At 40.2% G+C, this 15,679-nt stretch overlaps 1 protein-coding gene across 9 annotated transcripts in view; it reads left to right on the top strand.

Annotated features, from left to right (window-relative positions):
- DLGAP1 (DLG associated protein 1) overlaps window positions 1-15,679 on the top strand; it is a 413,506-nt gene that overhangs the window by 373,807 nt on the left and 24,020 nt on the right. For all 9 annotated transcript variants that reach the window (XM_066992807.1, XM_066992808.1, XM_066992810.1 and 6 more), the window contains one exon: window positions 14,123-14,496. In XM_066992807.1, coding sequence (XP_066848908.1) covers window positions 14,123-14,496 — 374 coding nt within the window. The remainder of the gene's footprint in view (window positions 1-14,122; window positions 14,497-15,679) is intronic.

Genomic DNA, 15,679 nt, shown 5'->3' on the forward strand with positions numbered 1-15,679 from the left:
TGTTTTGTGGTTTGTGTCAGATTGGATAGTGCTGCAAGATAGTTTGGGACTTAACACATATTGCATGGAAGCAATGGGTAGGCTTCCATAATAATCCCTTCCAGCGTCATACGCCTTGGAAGCTGAGAGTGCTACCCAAACAGAGCACGTTGTAAGAAACCAGAGATGTAAAGTGTAGCTCAGGAGAAAGGCATGCCTTGAAATCTGTTGCATCATATAAGAAGAGAACAAAAGCAAAATTCAAAGGCAGAGTTCAAAATGAACGTAGCTTTGTATGTGTATGCAAGGGTGTCTCTGTTCATGTGGCAGTGTGTGTTCAGGCAAGCACATGCACACAGGTATTTATTGTACCTGTGGACGCCTCCATCGTACACCTCGCCTGTCATCCACCCTATTGCGTACTGTACAATGTAGAGTAAGATTTTCCGAATTCACTTCCAAGAATAATAATGCCCATATTGTTTTTATTAGAAAGTTGCTTGCGCACCGTAACAATTCATCTCACCTCTGTCTCATCTGGCAAAGTGCAAAATAACGTGCAGACAGGAACATGTGTTAATGATGCAACTGATGTTAAAATTGTCACGTAGTATGAATTTCACACATGGCAGGCTGTGGAAGCTCAGTTCTCGACCAAGATCAGTAAGTAGCATGCAGAAGTCTGAAGAATGTGAAAAGAAGCTTTTTTAACCTTTTTTTTTTTCTTTTGACAACATCTAATTTATGGAGGAAAGGGGAGTACAGCTGGCTCACTTCTCCTTAGTCAGGCTGATGCAAAGTCTATAAGATCTTCCTTTTAACGTGTACCACTGGAAGTGAGGAAAATAAAGTTCTTGAGCATTTCAGAGCAGCTTAGGACACTTTTAATACTGAAAGCTCTTTGACTGTAACGTTAACTTAAATTACAGTGAATAGTTCCTTCTGTCCTGGAGGACTCCAACATGCTTAGCAGACCTGAGGCCATTTGTTATGTGCAAGTTATGAAATGTAGATCATTAGAAGTATGCTTTTCCAACCTCACAATTTATTTTTTTTATCAAGAAAACTGTTTCTATATTTTTTCTTGAATTATGCACAAATATTAAAAAAAAAAAAAAAAATCTCTAGACCAGTGACTTTTTACTTGACACCGTGGGGTTAAAAAGAAATTGCTCAGAAGAGGAAAATAGGGAGGAAAAATATAAAACAATTTCATCCTGTTGAGATGACACTTTTCTCTTGATAAACAGGTCAAATCAGCAGGTTCCCAGTCTCAAAGAAAACTGCTGCAGTGGCCTACTTGGCTGTTAATACATAGCACATTCAAGGCATGTATAGAAAAGTCAACTGAATGGGATAAAAAGGAAAATATGACTCATCCACAGTCCTAAGTGCTAAATTCAGGAAAATTATGAGGAAGACCCTTTTTCCTTTATGAGTAGATTTCACTCCTGGTGTACATCGGTTGGGCAGCAATTTTATACACAAAAGAATAACATTGTGGATGTAATAAGCCACCTTTGAAATTATTAAAATCTAATTGTTCACACTTTTTCAATCATTCTGCAGGCAGGGAAGGCTGTGCCCTCAGACATTTTAGATAGAGGCCAGTTCATGTGCACATTTTGTTGCTGTTTTCTTCACTCAAGTTATTCAGCCAAAGCACCTTGAATACTGCCCGTGTTACTCTAGTTGACCCTAGTTGGGCCAAAGAGACCTGCCTAGCACCTTGATAGACTCCAAAGCAGACAAAAGCCATGGGAGAAGACTGTAGGTTCAATGTGCAGCAGCCTGCTCTCTTCAACAAGGTCTTCTCTAACTCTTTAAATTCTCCAGAGGGACTACAGCTACTCCAGAATTTGTCTGGATACCCTTAATCCCAAATAAAGCGAGGGTGCAGTGATTCAGTTTAAAGCACTTCCAAAATGTATAATAATAATAATAGCTCTTCTGGAAAATGTTCAAGTAACCCTAAATATTTCTCCCAGCTGTGTGCAGTTTATCTGTGGATGATACCACTGTGACCTACAGCTAGGCACAATCTGTATATCCTCTTAGATCCCATATGATAAAAAGTAAAGAATATTACTATTGCTGGTAACAAGAGCTGGCTGATTTACTCACTGGAGCTGATTTTAATCTTGAATTTATAATTTTTCCCAGTTACCAAGTTGTTTGTGAACAGGCCTCATTTTTGCACATGTATTTGTTTATCATTCGTTAACAAACGATTAATGAAAGTCAGACACTGGCCTGTGGATTATTTGTCATCTGTCCATTTCAATTATTTGCCTTTTTTCTGGGTGATTGGTGTTTGACAGTGATCCTGCTCAGACTCTGTAATTTGATGTGAAAAACAAATAATGAGTAAATACGTTCTCAACAATGTTAACCAGCAGATAAAGGTGCTGGTATTAAGACAATCAATCTTCAAACACCCATGCAAACAGAAATCGAGGTCATATAAAGGTTTGCAAGCAAAGCAGTATGGGCATAGCCAAACAGGACAGCCTGAGTTATACTATATTGCGTGTTGCTCTGCTGAGCATCTTTGGTTTTGTGGAACATTCACAGCTATGTGTGTCAGTTTAATCTCTTTTTATAATCAACTCATTTGGACATGAAGATTCAGACCTGATTCTTTTCCTTTCTTTCACATCCCATATGCCTGCGGGAGCAACGTCAGGTAGAGGTTTAGGTGACCTTCTGATTCACAGTGAGCCAGCAAAGTCTTCGCAGCTGAGATTTTGATTACGAAAGAAACGCTGTCTGTAGGAGGAATAGGTGTGTGCAATAAATGGGTCTTATTAGAAGGATAATTAAAGAAGAAGACCTTTCAGGCTTGGGTAGAAAAAAAAATGGAGCTTTGGTTAAAAATTTGATCCAGCACCTTCACTGCATCTTATGCACTTTGAGGTGTGGAGGATTTGCAATGTGCGTGTGAGATTATATGGATTTGCAGGATTCACTTAGCTGGCGTTTGCTGAGATTTTGTATTGGCCTTGTGATCTTTGGAGAGCACTTCTGTAGTCGAGAGATTCAAAAGGTCTGAATGCTTTGAAGTGTCAAAACTCATGTGGGTGTGTTTGCTTTCTGTCTTTGCATACTAAATAGATGGCCTGGGTTTACCTTTTAACTAAGACAGCACAAAATGCATCTTTAATTTTTTACAATTATGAAAACGCAAGAAGTGTTAAAATTATTGTGTAGTCTAGGAGCTAGGGAGAAGGGAGATTTATCCCAGGCTGAGACCATGAGCACTAATTTCAAAATCTCTAGCTAAAGGAAATTGTAATAGAAAGATAAATCCTACTTGTGCTTGGGAGATAAAAGTTTACTCACATTGGTCCTTTACTGAGGCAATGCTGCTTTGTTATTGTGGAAATTATGTAAAATAAGTTTCTGACTTTTGCCACTGGAATGTTATGACATGAATTCAGCCAGCAGGGTTTCAGGATCGTGTTCTCAAGTTTTAAAATTTCCACTGTTACTAAACTGACTTATTTTTAAATAAGTTAGCGTGAGTAAGAAAGAAAAAAAAAAAAGGTGTTGGTCATCAGATGTGCAGCTGGTGTCTCCAAGGATGTTGTGTCTGACATCTCTTACAAACTGTGAATCAGAACCTCTTCAAGGCTTCCTTTACATGCATTTCTTTAATAAATGCAGAGAAATATGTGGAAAGATGAGAATGTCTCTCACATCTCAAGTAACTTCAGCCTGGTCTGTCCACATCCATGTGTGTCAGGGCCACCATCTTTATTTGTTGAAATATCTGAGAATTGGTGCTGTCCTGTTGCTAGTTCAGGACTCCCAATAAGACATTATTTTTGTCCTCAGATTTATTGAAATGCATCTGTATACTCTACAATAATCTGTGCGCTGCTGTGAACTGCACGTGAGATGTCAACAGTTTGTGTGCTGAAGACACTCAGGCTGATCAATAGGAATTTTTCATGCCAATCTGGTATTTTGAGCTGGTTTGTTGCAATATCAGCTAGAACTCTTGTCATAAAATGACCAAATAGATAAAAGATTGAGGTCACCCACTGTGACCTCGAGCCTGTCACTGAGCAAGGTCAGAATTTCTTAATCTGAATGCAGGATGGGAAGATGGAAACCAGGTTTTGCTGTAGATTTTAATTACTCTCAACACCGAATACATATTTCACACGTGTTCTTAGCATGCCTTGTTCACCAAATTATTCTGTTTTCTTAGGTTCTGAAAAATGTTTATGTCCTCAGGCTTGAGTCAGTTTTGCTATTTTACCTGAAATTAGACCAAAGATAGGTATAATTTCTTGTGTAAACCCCTTGTCTACATTTACTCCTTATTTGACAGTGGATTGGATTTACCTCACAGTGCTAGATCTGCCCCGCACAGATGACTTCCAACAGGTCATCTGATAACCTTGCCCGGACCACAAGGGAGACAAAATTTTTCAGCTGGGTCATAACTCTCTGTCTCAGGTGACAAGTTACTCTTTTGCCCAGACTGTGGTTTTAGTCATAACTTTCCCTCTTTCATTCCTTCTTCCTGCTACAAGCATCTCTTGCTTTTGGTTTTGGGTAACACCCCAAGTACAGTAAGTTTGCTGAAGAACATAGTACTGATTACGTAAAAACAAGTCAGTACTCCCCTGGCTGAACAGATATTCTTGCTCAATGTCTAGGTGATACTTTCCTTCCTAAATGTTGGTTTTCTATTTTTATTAGTAATTCTCTATAAGAAAAATAGAGTGTGTAGTTAAACCTGTGTAGGTCTTCTGAGCTATAACCAACTGCATTGAAATAGATAATAAAAGGATATAAAACAATTCCTATGGTGTTTCCTGGCAATTTATAGCAACTAAAAATGTTGTTCATGTTGCTTTTATTATCACATTCTTCTTACAGTTTTTACTGGCTTTTATTTTCTTTGCCGTTTGTGCCAGTTTCTTTGTTACTTATATCTTATTAAAACACAGTAGCCCTTCATTATTGCTGTCATCTGAATAACTTTTAAATCTTCACCTATTTAATATAATCTTGCATATCAAGCATCATAAAATACAATTCTCAAAACAAATTAAGAGGTAGAATTTTGAGACGCTGAGAGGGCACTAAAAGCTTTGATGCAGGCAAAGACTGACCAAAAAAGCTTAAGTATACACTTGTTTTTTTAAGATGGGAGCTTAAAGAGATTTAAGTCCTTTGCTGGATCAGGTGACAAAGTGCTTTGCACTGTGAAGAAGCAAAACCTATGCTCATCAGCACAGTGAGGCAGTTTGCTTAATAATGTAGATGGCTACTATACCAAAAATAGTAAATTCCATCACATACCGGTTGTTTTACACGCATCTGAATAGCCTTTGTCAGAGCAATGACTTTCTGGATTGCTTAAAAGCTTCTGAACAGCCTTAGGGTTGAATAACGTGCAAAACTGGTGTACCTACATTTCTGTGCTTGCTGTATATACCAGTCCCATAATGACTGAAGGAATATAACTGTCCTGTATGTATATACCTGCTTTATAGTGCAGAGCTTTGAAAAGTTCCTTGTTTTACTGTATCTTTCTAAGTAATACCAAGTATAAAAGTAACCAAACCACACAAGAACAAGAGAATTCAAGCAGAGCAACCCTGACAACAGATTTTGACTGAGAAAGTTAGAGAGGGCTTTTAAACTTCACAAATTTTCATCAGGTTAAATTAACACCTGTACAGCTTTCAGTGGATTCAAGTGGATATAACTGATAACAAGGTGAAGCATGTTTGAACACCATGGCATAAAAGGAGATCAATTTAAAATCAGTGAACTGATACAGTTAATTGTGATAAATTCGTCAAATGAATCACTCTTACATCCTCTGCATTTATTTCTTTTTTAATAAAAAAAAGACCTTTTCAATCATATCCACGTATAAACATGTCCACATCAGGGGTGAATTTGCAGCAATTTAAACTAATTGATTTCTAAGCCAATTTAGATGCATCACTAATCAAATTCTGTGAGAGCAGCTTGATGCCAATGTGTGCAATGATACAGAATTCTGCTTACCCTACCTTAAGTTTATTAAGTATTTGGAAAACCACTGGGAGTAAAAACCAGTAGAAGCTTGTTTTCTTGCTAACATCAGCAGCAAACAAAGAAGGTGCATTTCCAGACTGAGGAAGAGGGAACAATTTTTACAGTCATTTTTCATCAGACAGGAATCACACTTTGTCGTGTCAATACTCCAGCCAAATACTGCCTTTTCAAAATTAGCTGCAATGAAGACCATGATAACAAAATCCTTGCAGTAATGTTGAAAAGAGGGATGTCTAACTATGTTAATACCTAGCTAGCTTCAATGCTGCATGATCAGATTACTTGTAGATAATTGGCTTGCCTGATTCTCCTCAAGGTTCACAGGCTAGTTTCTGGGATTCACAGATTTGGAAGAGATAAGGAGAATCCTAATTATTCTCTAATCCCATCTCCTACTTGACAAAAGCCGAGCAACTTCACCCTGCAACTTCTCCATCAAATTTGTGACAAGCTCCTCCTAAAAGGAGTGACTGCTGAACTTGTTTTACTGCTGGTTGACTCCACTGCCACAGTTTGAGGACTGGCAGCAGAGGTTCAGGAAGGACAAAAAATGCTGTGCTTCCCAGTGAACTGTGAAGGAGGGCTCAATGCACAGTCCTTGCTTCATGGGAGCTTTAGGAACATGTAGGCTTGGTCCTGACCATGCCTCTGCCCTGTTGTATCTCCAGGTTTGACAGGATTCAAGTCTCCTATGTATTGGCTGCTCAGATAATAAATATTCCATTTGTAAGCAAAGGGAAACTATATATACAAGAGTTCACCAACATGTCCAGAACCAGTCATTCCAAATATTACATGACAATTTTGAGAAATACCACCGACAGTAATATACTGAAGCAGAATGGCAAATGTGGGTTCCACTTTGGTAGGCTCACTGGGTAACTACTTGCTGAATGAGCTACTGGTACAGTCTGGAAATCAGGTTCGTTTGCAGCTCGGGCCAGCTTTTCAAGAACCCAGATCCAATTCAGAAGAGGCAAGTTTTTAAGTAATTTGCCTCAAGAACTTGCAGTGTGCATCTGCAGCCCAAGTCTTTACATTCAACTGCTCCTCAATAGTTTAAAAAAAATGGTAAGTTTTTCAGAGTATGTTTGGATTTGAAGCTTTTGATTTCAATTTTCCTAGCTCAGGTGAACAAACGCTTGTAAAAAGTTCACCCTCCCCCTCCCCCCCATGTTTCTGAAAATCCAGGCTTTGGTTCTTACATTGTGTTTTTACTTAAATAGCTGCTTATCCATATATGTCTGTATTTGGTTAGTGCAACTCCACATTAAATAATAATAATAATTAAAAAAACATTTTGCTTTATTAACAGTATTGCCAGAGGGAAAGGGATGCAAATTCTGGAATTTCAGTGTGCTGCAATAACACATAACAAAGTGTTATATCAAAGTACCAGTGAAGTTGCTTCCTGGAAAATATATGGGAAAGGGATCCAATTTCATCAAGCTGCCTATTATTATATTTATTTACTGTTACACATCCTTGGTCTTAGTGGGATGAACTACCATATTTCACATAGTTTCCTCTGTTTTCCATAGATGCTTTTTATAAGATAAATGTATTGATATTCTGAAAGCTTATGAATTTCTCCCCATGGTGATTTGATGGCATGCAAGTTCTGAAACACAAAATATTTTAAGTGTTCATTTTTTATCTAAAACTCTAATGCTTCTTGTTTTCCGTGGCTGCTCTGAAAAAAAAAAAGGGGAGTGTGAAGGGTTTGGTGAAGTATTTAAGTGCAGAAAACATTTTAACAGTGCAGTAGACTTAGTTTAAGCTATAAATCAGACAACGGTTCCCTGTTTTTTTCTCAGAAAAAAAAATGTGCAGATGAAAAGAGATGGCAAATTGTATGTTAACTCAGAAAGACCACACTGCTGTACAGTTATTCTTTCTTTTTTTTTTTCAGTCTTCTCCAGCATGTTTCACTGAATGTAGAGGCTGATTTGTGTATCAGATACCTTCTGCCATTACTGTTTTAAAGAAGTTTGACTCTCTGAAGCTCTCAGAGAGCATCTGTCTGGGACAGAATCATAATATCACCTACACGTTTCCTGGTGTTGTTTTTCCAGATGCTTAGTTGGTAGCCAGAGTTTAAGGACAAGGCCAAAATAGTTTCACTTCTGATTTTCCTCTCAGCCTGAGTTTCAATTTGAGTTACTGTTCCTGTGTTGTTGATGGGTACCTAACAGCATCGCATCACATTGGCCAACAGCCCGGACCGAGCCCTTCAGTAAAGCACCATCTCCTCAGGCACCGTGCAGTTTTGGCTGCTGGAGACAGCTGCTGGAAGCAAATGCTGCTGCCGTCCCCTCCGGCTGATCGCTTGATGGTGTAAAAAGGCAAGAGGGCTCTTACATGTTAACCGAAGTGAGATGGAGGATTTGCACATGCTCATATTCTGTCTTTGGAAAATCTAAAGCTGAGTCCTAATTGCCTGACCCCAGTGAAGATCATGTTTTTTAATAGTAAAATATTATAAGCCATCCTAGCAACTATCCACTTGGGCAATGACTATCAGCTTATGAGAGATGTTTTTCCAGAGCTTCAGCTGTTTACAGACTTGTCTGCTTTGAAGCCGAATGAGCTGAATTACTGAAGTTGTGCACCGTTAGCATAATGGTAAATTTTAATGTATAGAGAAGTTCAGCTGTGGCTACACAGTACAAAAATTGAAGTGGGTCTCATAGGAAGCCCACATGCAATGAATTTTGTCTGTGCATACGTAATTTGTGGCAATATCACAGTGATAAACAACATTTAGCAGACACCTTTGGCTGCATCACCTGTTCTCTGTGCACTAATTCAGCTTTCCTGGGATAGCAATTAAACTTCTGACTGGCATCAGCAGCTTCCAGCAGCAGTCATTAAGAGAAAAAAAAGAAATCTGCTAGAGGTGTATTCACCTGTCATCCAGTGACTGTGCACATGCAGATTTTGTAACTTCATTTCACTTGAGATACTGGATGAGCCATGGTCAGTCGTGGGTTTCAGGAGCCCCCTTACTGCACCCAGCTGAAAAGCTGGAGGCACCCTACCTAGGAGCAAAAATGTCCAAACTTATGAAATGGCCACCAGCACAGGCTTTTAGACCTCACTGTACTTGGGGTATTATCTCCTAACGCTGCGGTGCTTCTGTGTGCAGTGAAGACAGTTGACATACTTTGTGTAGTTTTCTGCAGGGTTTTAGTTATCAGCTATGCCTGTTTCCAAAGCCGGTGCAGCTTAGGCTTTTGTCGGCTGAGATGTAAGGCTTGGCAGTGGTGGGGATAGGGTAAAAGTATGGCATTGGCAGAAGTCCTGATGGCATGGTACAAAGATTTCAGTAGTTCTCATTTGGGATAATGACATCCATAATTCACTCCGGTATTACTCCCTTGGGCAGTCTAGAACTTCTTATGAAAATCTTTATTTCAGTTTGGTTTTAGTGGTAAATCTCTGTTTCCTCAGAAGCCATCTGCTACCTGAGAATGGCCTTTTTATTAAGAAAACAGATGCCCCATTTTCATACCAACTTTTTGCATGTCCAAAAAACAATGCAGAGTCTAAAACCCCATTTCCAAACATTCACACCTCCCCCAAACCTTAACAAAGCAGAGAAATAAGTGCATGATAAGGAGAGTAACAGCTCCATTTGAGTGCACCTAGCCAAATCAAGCCCCACTCCTCTGCATGGGGAGCCCAGGGACTGCAACTGAAGGCCTCAGCTCTGCGAGGATGTGCCTGCATCCCTGCTTTGTGGTGCAGCTGTGTGAGATGCGAGCGTATCGCTGTAACGTACCGTTTTAACAGGCATTAAATCAGTAGGATTAGGTCCATCTGTACACGGTTGAGGACCTTTTACCTTGTACCTTATTACTTAATTGTGTACACACTGTGTCTTTCGCTGCTCTCTTCAAACTGTGGAAATAGTCATTTTTCTCAAGGAAAGCGCCATTATTTTAATTGACTTTAAATCTGCGCCCTCATTTATTCTTGTATTCGTTAACCACGTTTACATGAGCCTGCCAAATCAGAGATGGAAAGATGTTGCTCACATATCTCATCACCTGAACTGCTCAAAGCACTGTGTGAATTTGATCTCTTTGCAAATGTTAGTCTGCCTTGGGGTTCTCCTGAGCACCCATCCACTGAGCTAAAACTCTGGGTTTGCGTGCTGGTGTTTGTTCCTGAGGGCTCATCTCCCTAGCGAGCGTGTTTAAACAACTGAAGTGCTCTCACAATGAAACATTCAAATTCAGGCCTTTATTATTATGCAATCTGGGATTATTTTTTTTTTATCATTAGACTTCCTTCTGAACTGGGTGGTTGACACTCCCTGTTCCAAATTCCTCTCTCATGAGCTAGTTGTTTGGAAATACTGGCTAGGAGGACAAACACCGTGACTTTTTTTTTTTTCCTAATCTGGAGAAAGTGCTTTTTTCACTAGGTATTTGGGATTAAACTGTAACCCAAAAGCAGGCCACAGAAATAGGATAAAGATCAAAACAGAAAGGAGAGCATTAACGAGTGGATCGGTAGAGCTGGGAATGATGGGACTGACTCGAGGTGCTTTGGGAGTCAGAGTTTTCTTGCATATGATTTAACTTAGATCAAACCTTGTCCTAGGAGAGGAATGTATACCTGCTCTGGCAGCATGTGTGCTCCATAAAATAATACAGAAAGCTACTCTGTATTGTGACAGACTGTGGATTCATATTCATGTTTGTTATTAAGAAAAAGTTATTTCTGATTAACTCCATGCCTAAGCAATTATAATGACAAATGAGACTCCTTTGACTCGACTCTCCAGTCAGATCAGTCTGAGCACAGAACCTCGCTCCTTGATCCATGTCCAAGAATGTATTTATCAGGGAATTATAGAGCCCTTTAAATTCACTTCCTGATGTGAATTAAACTAACTTTCAAGTGCAAAACCCCTTGAACGTTCCCTGTGTGTGAAGTGAGGATTTCCCTATCTTCTCTGCGCATCCCGTGATCCTGTAATCTTCTCCATCAGCATCCTCCCACGCAGCAGTCCCCCTCCGGAGCTGAATGGAAGCGCTTCCCCCTTGCCTGCAGGGACAGAGCACAAGGCGAGGTCCTCCTCCTGCACCCACCAAACGCTCGGACCTCGGCTGCGCAAGGAGAGCACCAAGGTTTTGTCCTTTTCCTTGGAGAGTACTCCCATTCTTCTTCAGGCATCTTAGCGTTGAAAGCACCGTAGCCAGTTGAAAACCCGTCACGTCCTTCAGGTGGCCATGTCACACGTTGCTGGGCTCTTGAAAGAGCCCCGGAGAAACCTGATGCACCAAATCCTTTGCGTTGCAGTGCTCCGGCCGCTGGGAGGGCGCAGCCAGCTCCGACGCTGGGCGAGCAGCTGCCTCCGACTGCGGCCCGAGCATTGTTTTGTTGTCGTTCCTGCCAAGGAGTGGCAGGAGCTTGCATCGTTTCCAGTAATGAAGTGCCTGGGGTTCTTTTATGAGTTGCACACACTGCTTCTCCGGAGCCGTACAGTACGTGCTGCGTGACTCCAGGAAACCAAGGATTTGTTTTGACTTGCTGAAACAACGTTCGCTGTTTCTCTTTACAATTTCACCGTATGACTTGTCAATCCTCTCCCCCTCTTTAAGAATAACTTCAGACTTAATTAGCTGAGTGCAAACATCTTTCACTGCCGTGTGGATTAGGCTCCTCGTCGAGTGCATTTACCAACAGAATGAAAGACATCTTAATCGGGGGTTTCTGTATTTGTACTGCAGTGTCCAGAGTGCCGGGTAGCTGTCAATAAACAGTTGCTATTGACTGTCTCACTTGTTGGGGATGACCAGCGATGTGGGGACTAGCCTTGTTAAGGCTTGCTTTTTATTTTAAAAGCCCTCTCTCTGACTTAAGAGCACTTTGGAGGTCTCATTATCATTTCCCTATCTGCTAAGTAGGATAAATGATACGTACCTGCCTTGCAGGTATGTCCTGAAGGTGCTGCTGTCTCCTCAGTATTTCCACAATGACCTTACCAACGATATTTTAAATGAGGCAATTAATACTTTGCTGAATTGCAATGTAGCATGGCACACAAACCTCTACTAGGTAAGTTTGGAACAGGATCACCACAGTATAACTTGGTATATGAGTGTGTAGTTACAAGCTTTGAATTCTTCAGTGGTGAATTTCAGTTCGCATCTCCACCACTCGGAGAACATTTCTCCAGACCATGAGCCACTTGGGTCATTTCTGGGATCCCATCACCCAGCAGCAGCCTCCGCAATTCTCCATAATTCTGCAGCAAGAACAGATGATTTACCTGAATGTGCACAGTCACAACAAGGGCTTTTTGGCAGCATCCAAACCCATGAAGAACTGCACAAAATTCACAACCTTCTTTGTAAAATTGTCATCCTTCCTGTTAGTTCCATAGATGCCTTTTTTCATAAGCACATTAAAAAAGCACCTTTAACCTCTATAAACTCTTCACTTCCCAGGAGTCAAAATTTGACAAGTTCATTTTTAGCCATCTATTCTCTCCAAGATGCTGTGGTTTCTGTTTGATTCTTCAGAAGTGAATCATAGCTTCAAAACCCTCACTACCTTAGCAAAATACTCTTTTTCCATTAGCATTTAACGTGTTTAACATGGGTTCAGACATGTTATCAGAAACTTACACCAGAATCCTTAGAAAAAAAACTTGTGTGATTTCATGCCCTAGAAACACCTTTTACACTGTAACTCTTCGTGCAGGTATCGGGAGATATGAGGCATATGGATCTGAGCTAGTCAAATTAATACCATAATGGCTTCTGGCTCAACAAGCACGTACAGTGCAAACAGAGAGCAGAACAGCTGTAGCAGACTTACCTTTTATGTGGGTGGCATAGACGTCTGCCAGTTAAAATGAATCATTTCTTGCCATATGATTACTGTTAATAAGAATTTATGTTAACGTGTTTGTGTCTGAACTTTGCACAGGTTAATGCCTGCATTTATTTGCTTAAAAAATAGAACATATCATCATTGTTTTTTGTTCTTAATGGACTTTCTTTCCTCATTTGAAAGCATTCCAGGACTTCAGCAATGCAGAGCTGCCAACTATCCCTTAAATAAGATGTTTTTATCTCCATGAAGTGCTTTCTGCATGTAATTCTGTATACACCAGCCAATAGTTTCTAATGTGGGAATCAAACTATACTTCTAAATCCATATAGAAGCATTTACAATGACCTTCAAAATATGAAGAGGAGTCCTTATAAACTTTTTCTGAGTGTCTCTTACTGCAAACATTTATACTTATGCTTTCCTTTAAGTAGTCCCACTGACAGGCTTTAGCCACTGACTTCATTACATTAACTCCTTTTGTGTAAAATTAAGCATTTTTCCTAGAAACAAAATGTTACATTTATTATGAGACTTATCAGCAGCAAAATGTTGTTTTAAACATGCCCTCCACAGCTTACAAAACATTTCAAAGTATCTGAGAAGGCTGTGCAACAAGTGAGGCATTTTATGGCATGAAACACACAAGTTCAAGCATGATGAGTGTTAACAGTCTTTTACTTAGGATAGCTTTGGGATGTGTCTCTGAACAAAGAAATGTAGTTTTAAAATTATTTAATAAATAAATGTATAAGGAAATACAGTGGGACAGGGTAGAGAGAGAAAAAAAAAATTGCAATAAAACTGCATGAAGTACAGATTAGCTGGTTATGTGATTGGAGACGGATCCTTGTGTATCCTGTCTGGAAGCTATGCCCAGAACATACATTTTGGTGGAATGACTTGTTCACTCACTGGCTGACTTAGAAGAGTTAGCAGCAAACAGTCTGGAGAACACAGTCCTAAAAGGCTAAGGAGGAACTTGGCAAATAGCCCTTTTCTTTCCCCTCTACTGTCAATTCTGCCATTCATATCAACATGAGCAGAGGACTCTGATAAGTGAGGTATTTCCATAGTGCTGTCACTGGAGCTTCTGGGGGCTCTTTGGCTAACAGTATTCTCCTTACCTCTGTTCTGACCATGCTTACTGGTGTCTTGAGATCATATTTGCATACATTTTCCCTGCAACGTCCACAAATCAAGAATCCTCATATGTTTTTTCCAGTGTCATCCTGCATTACCACCTATAAGAAGACACCGCCTCCAGTCCCACCGAGAACAACCACCAAACCATTTATTTCCATCACAGCCCAGAGCAGCACGGAGTCTGCCCAGGATGCATACATGGATGGGCATGGACAGAGGGGAGATATCATCAGTCAGTCTGGACTTAGCAACTCCACAGAGAGCTTGGACAGTATGAAGGCACTAACAGCTGCCATTGAAGCTGCTAACGCGCAGATCCATGGCCCAGCAAGTCAACACGTAGGAAACAATACTGCCACCGTCACCACCACCACAACCATTGCCACTGTTGCAGTAGAGGACAGAAAGAAGGACCACTTCAAGAAAAACAGATGCTTATCTATTGGAATACAGGTACGGTACACGACTTGGATTATATGTGCGCCATTGTTTGGGGTTTCTGCATTTGTTTTACTGCCTGTTATACAATGTTTCGTGTATTTTTCTTGTTTTTCTGACAGGTGCCTATGTAGAATTTCCAGCAGCTTAATCATGCCACATGGTACTAATGATGTTTTACTAATTTATCATAAAAACATCAGATGTGAGGATTTGTTTAAGTCTCCTTGCTGCTTGTTATTCAGCTCTGTTAAATTACACACATGAGCACTAATCTATGAATCATAACACAGCAGGGGTCAGAAAGGCATGAATTAAATCATTGAAAGGGAATGTGTAAAACAATGATTTACATTACACTATCACCCCAAAAATATTTTTGTCCAGCCTCACTGAATTAATTGTCACTGCTTATTCATGCATTTCGTAATGACTGGTGGCCGCTTGAATGAGGCAGCATTGTTCCTATCTCAGCCTCAAGAGCAGAGGATAAGTTCCTTCTGATTTGCCCTTGTTAAAGAAAATTACACTTTTTTTTTTTTTTTACCTCTAGTGGAATGAAACAAGAAAACTAACCCTGCCAAAGCTCACTTGTATTTACAAAAAGGAGAAGAGCAAATAAACTAGACCAATTTAATCTGCTATCTTAATTAATCTTTCCCACACCCACCCCTACTCCCCCCTCCAAAAAAAAAGAAAAAAAAATGTGCATAGAAGGCCAACTATCTGCTTGCAGGATTAGCTCTTGCAACAAAGTACTTGAACTTACAATCAAGTGAGAATCAGCACAGGTTTTGATGGGAGATGAGTCCCAAGCAAGCAGAATAGCAATCCACAGCTTACTGGCCTTCCCAAGACAACATGATATTTTTTCCCGCAGATGGAGATTGTGTTTACAACCTCCTCTGTGCCTGGATAGGCTTATCTGATTTGCAAAGCCTAAGAATTTACCATGAAATCTCTACATCTGCCTGATGAGATGGGAGGCACTGGACAGAACTATGTCATCCCAGGGGCAGCTCCTGGAGAAGTGGTGTCTTTACTCACCTCTTACTTTTTCCTGGGAGGGCAATGGTTAACTATTGCCTGTGGGATCAGTTTACTGGCTTTTTGTACTCTTTCTGTGCTTCACAGTCTTTTGTTTTGGATATATTCTGAAAGAAGGACTTCTGAAAGTTCAGTGTTAAACACAGGAGCA

This window comes from Anser cygnoides, chromosome 2, assembly GCF_040182565.1.
Source record: "Anser cygnoides isolate HZ-2024a breed goose chromosome 2, Taihu_goose_T2T_genome, whole genome shotgun sequence".
Lineage (NCBI taxonomy): Eukaryota > Metazoa > Chordata > Aves > Anseriformes > Anatidae > Anser > Anser cygnoides.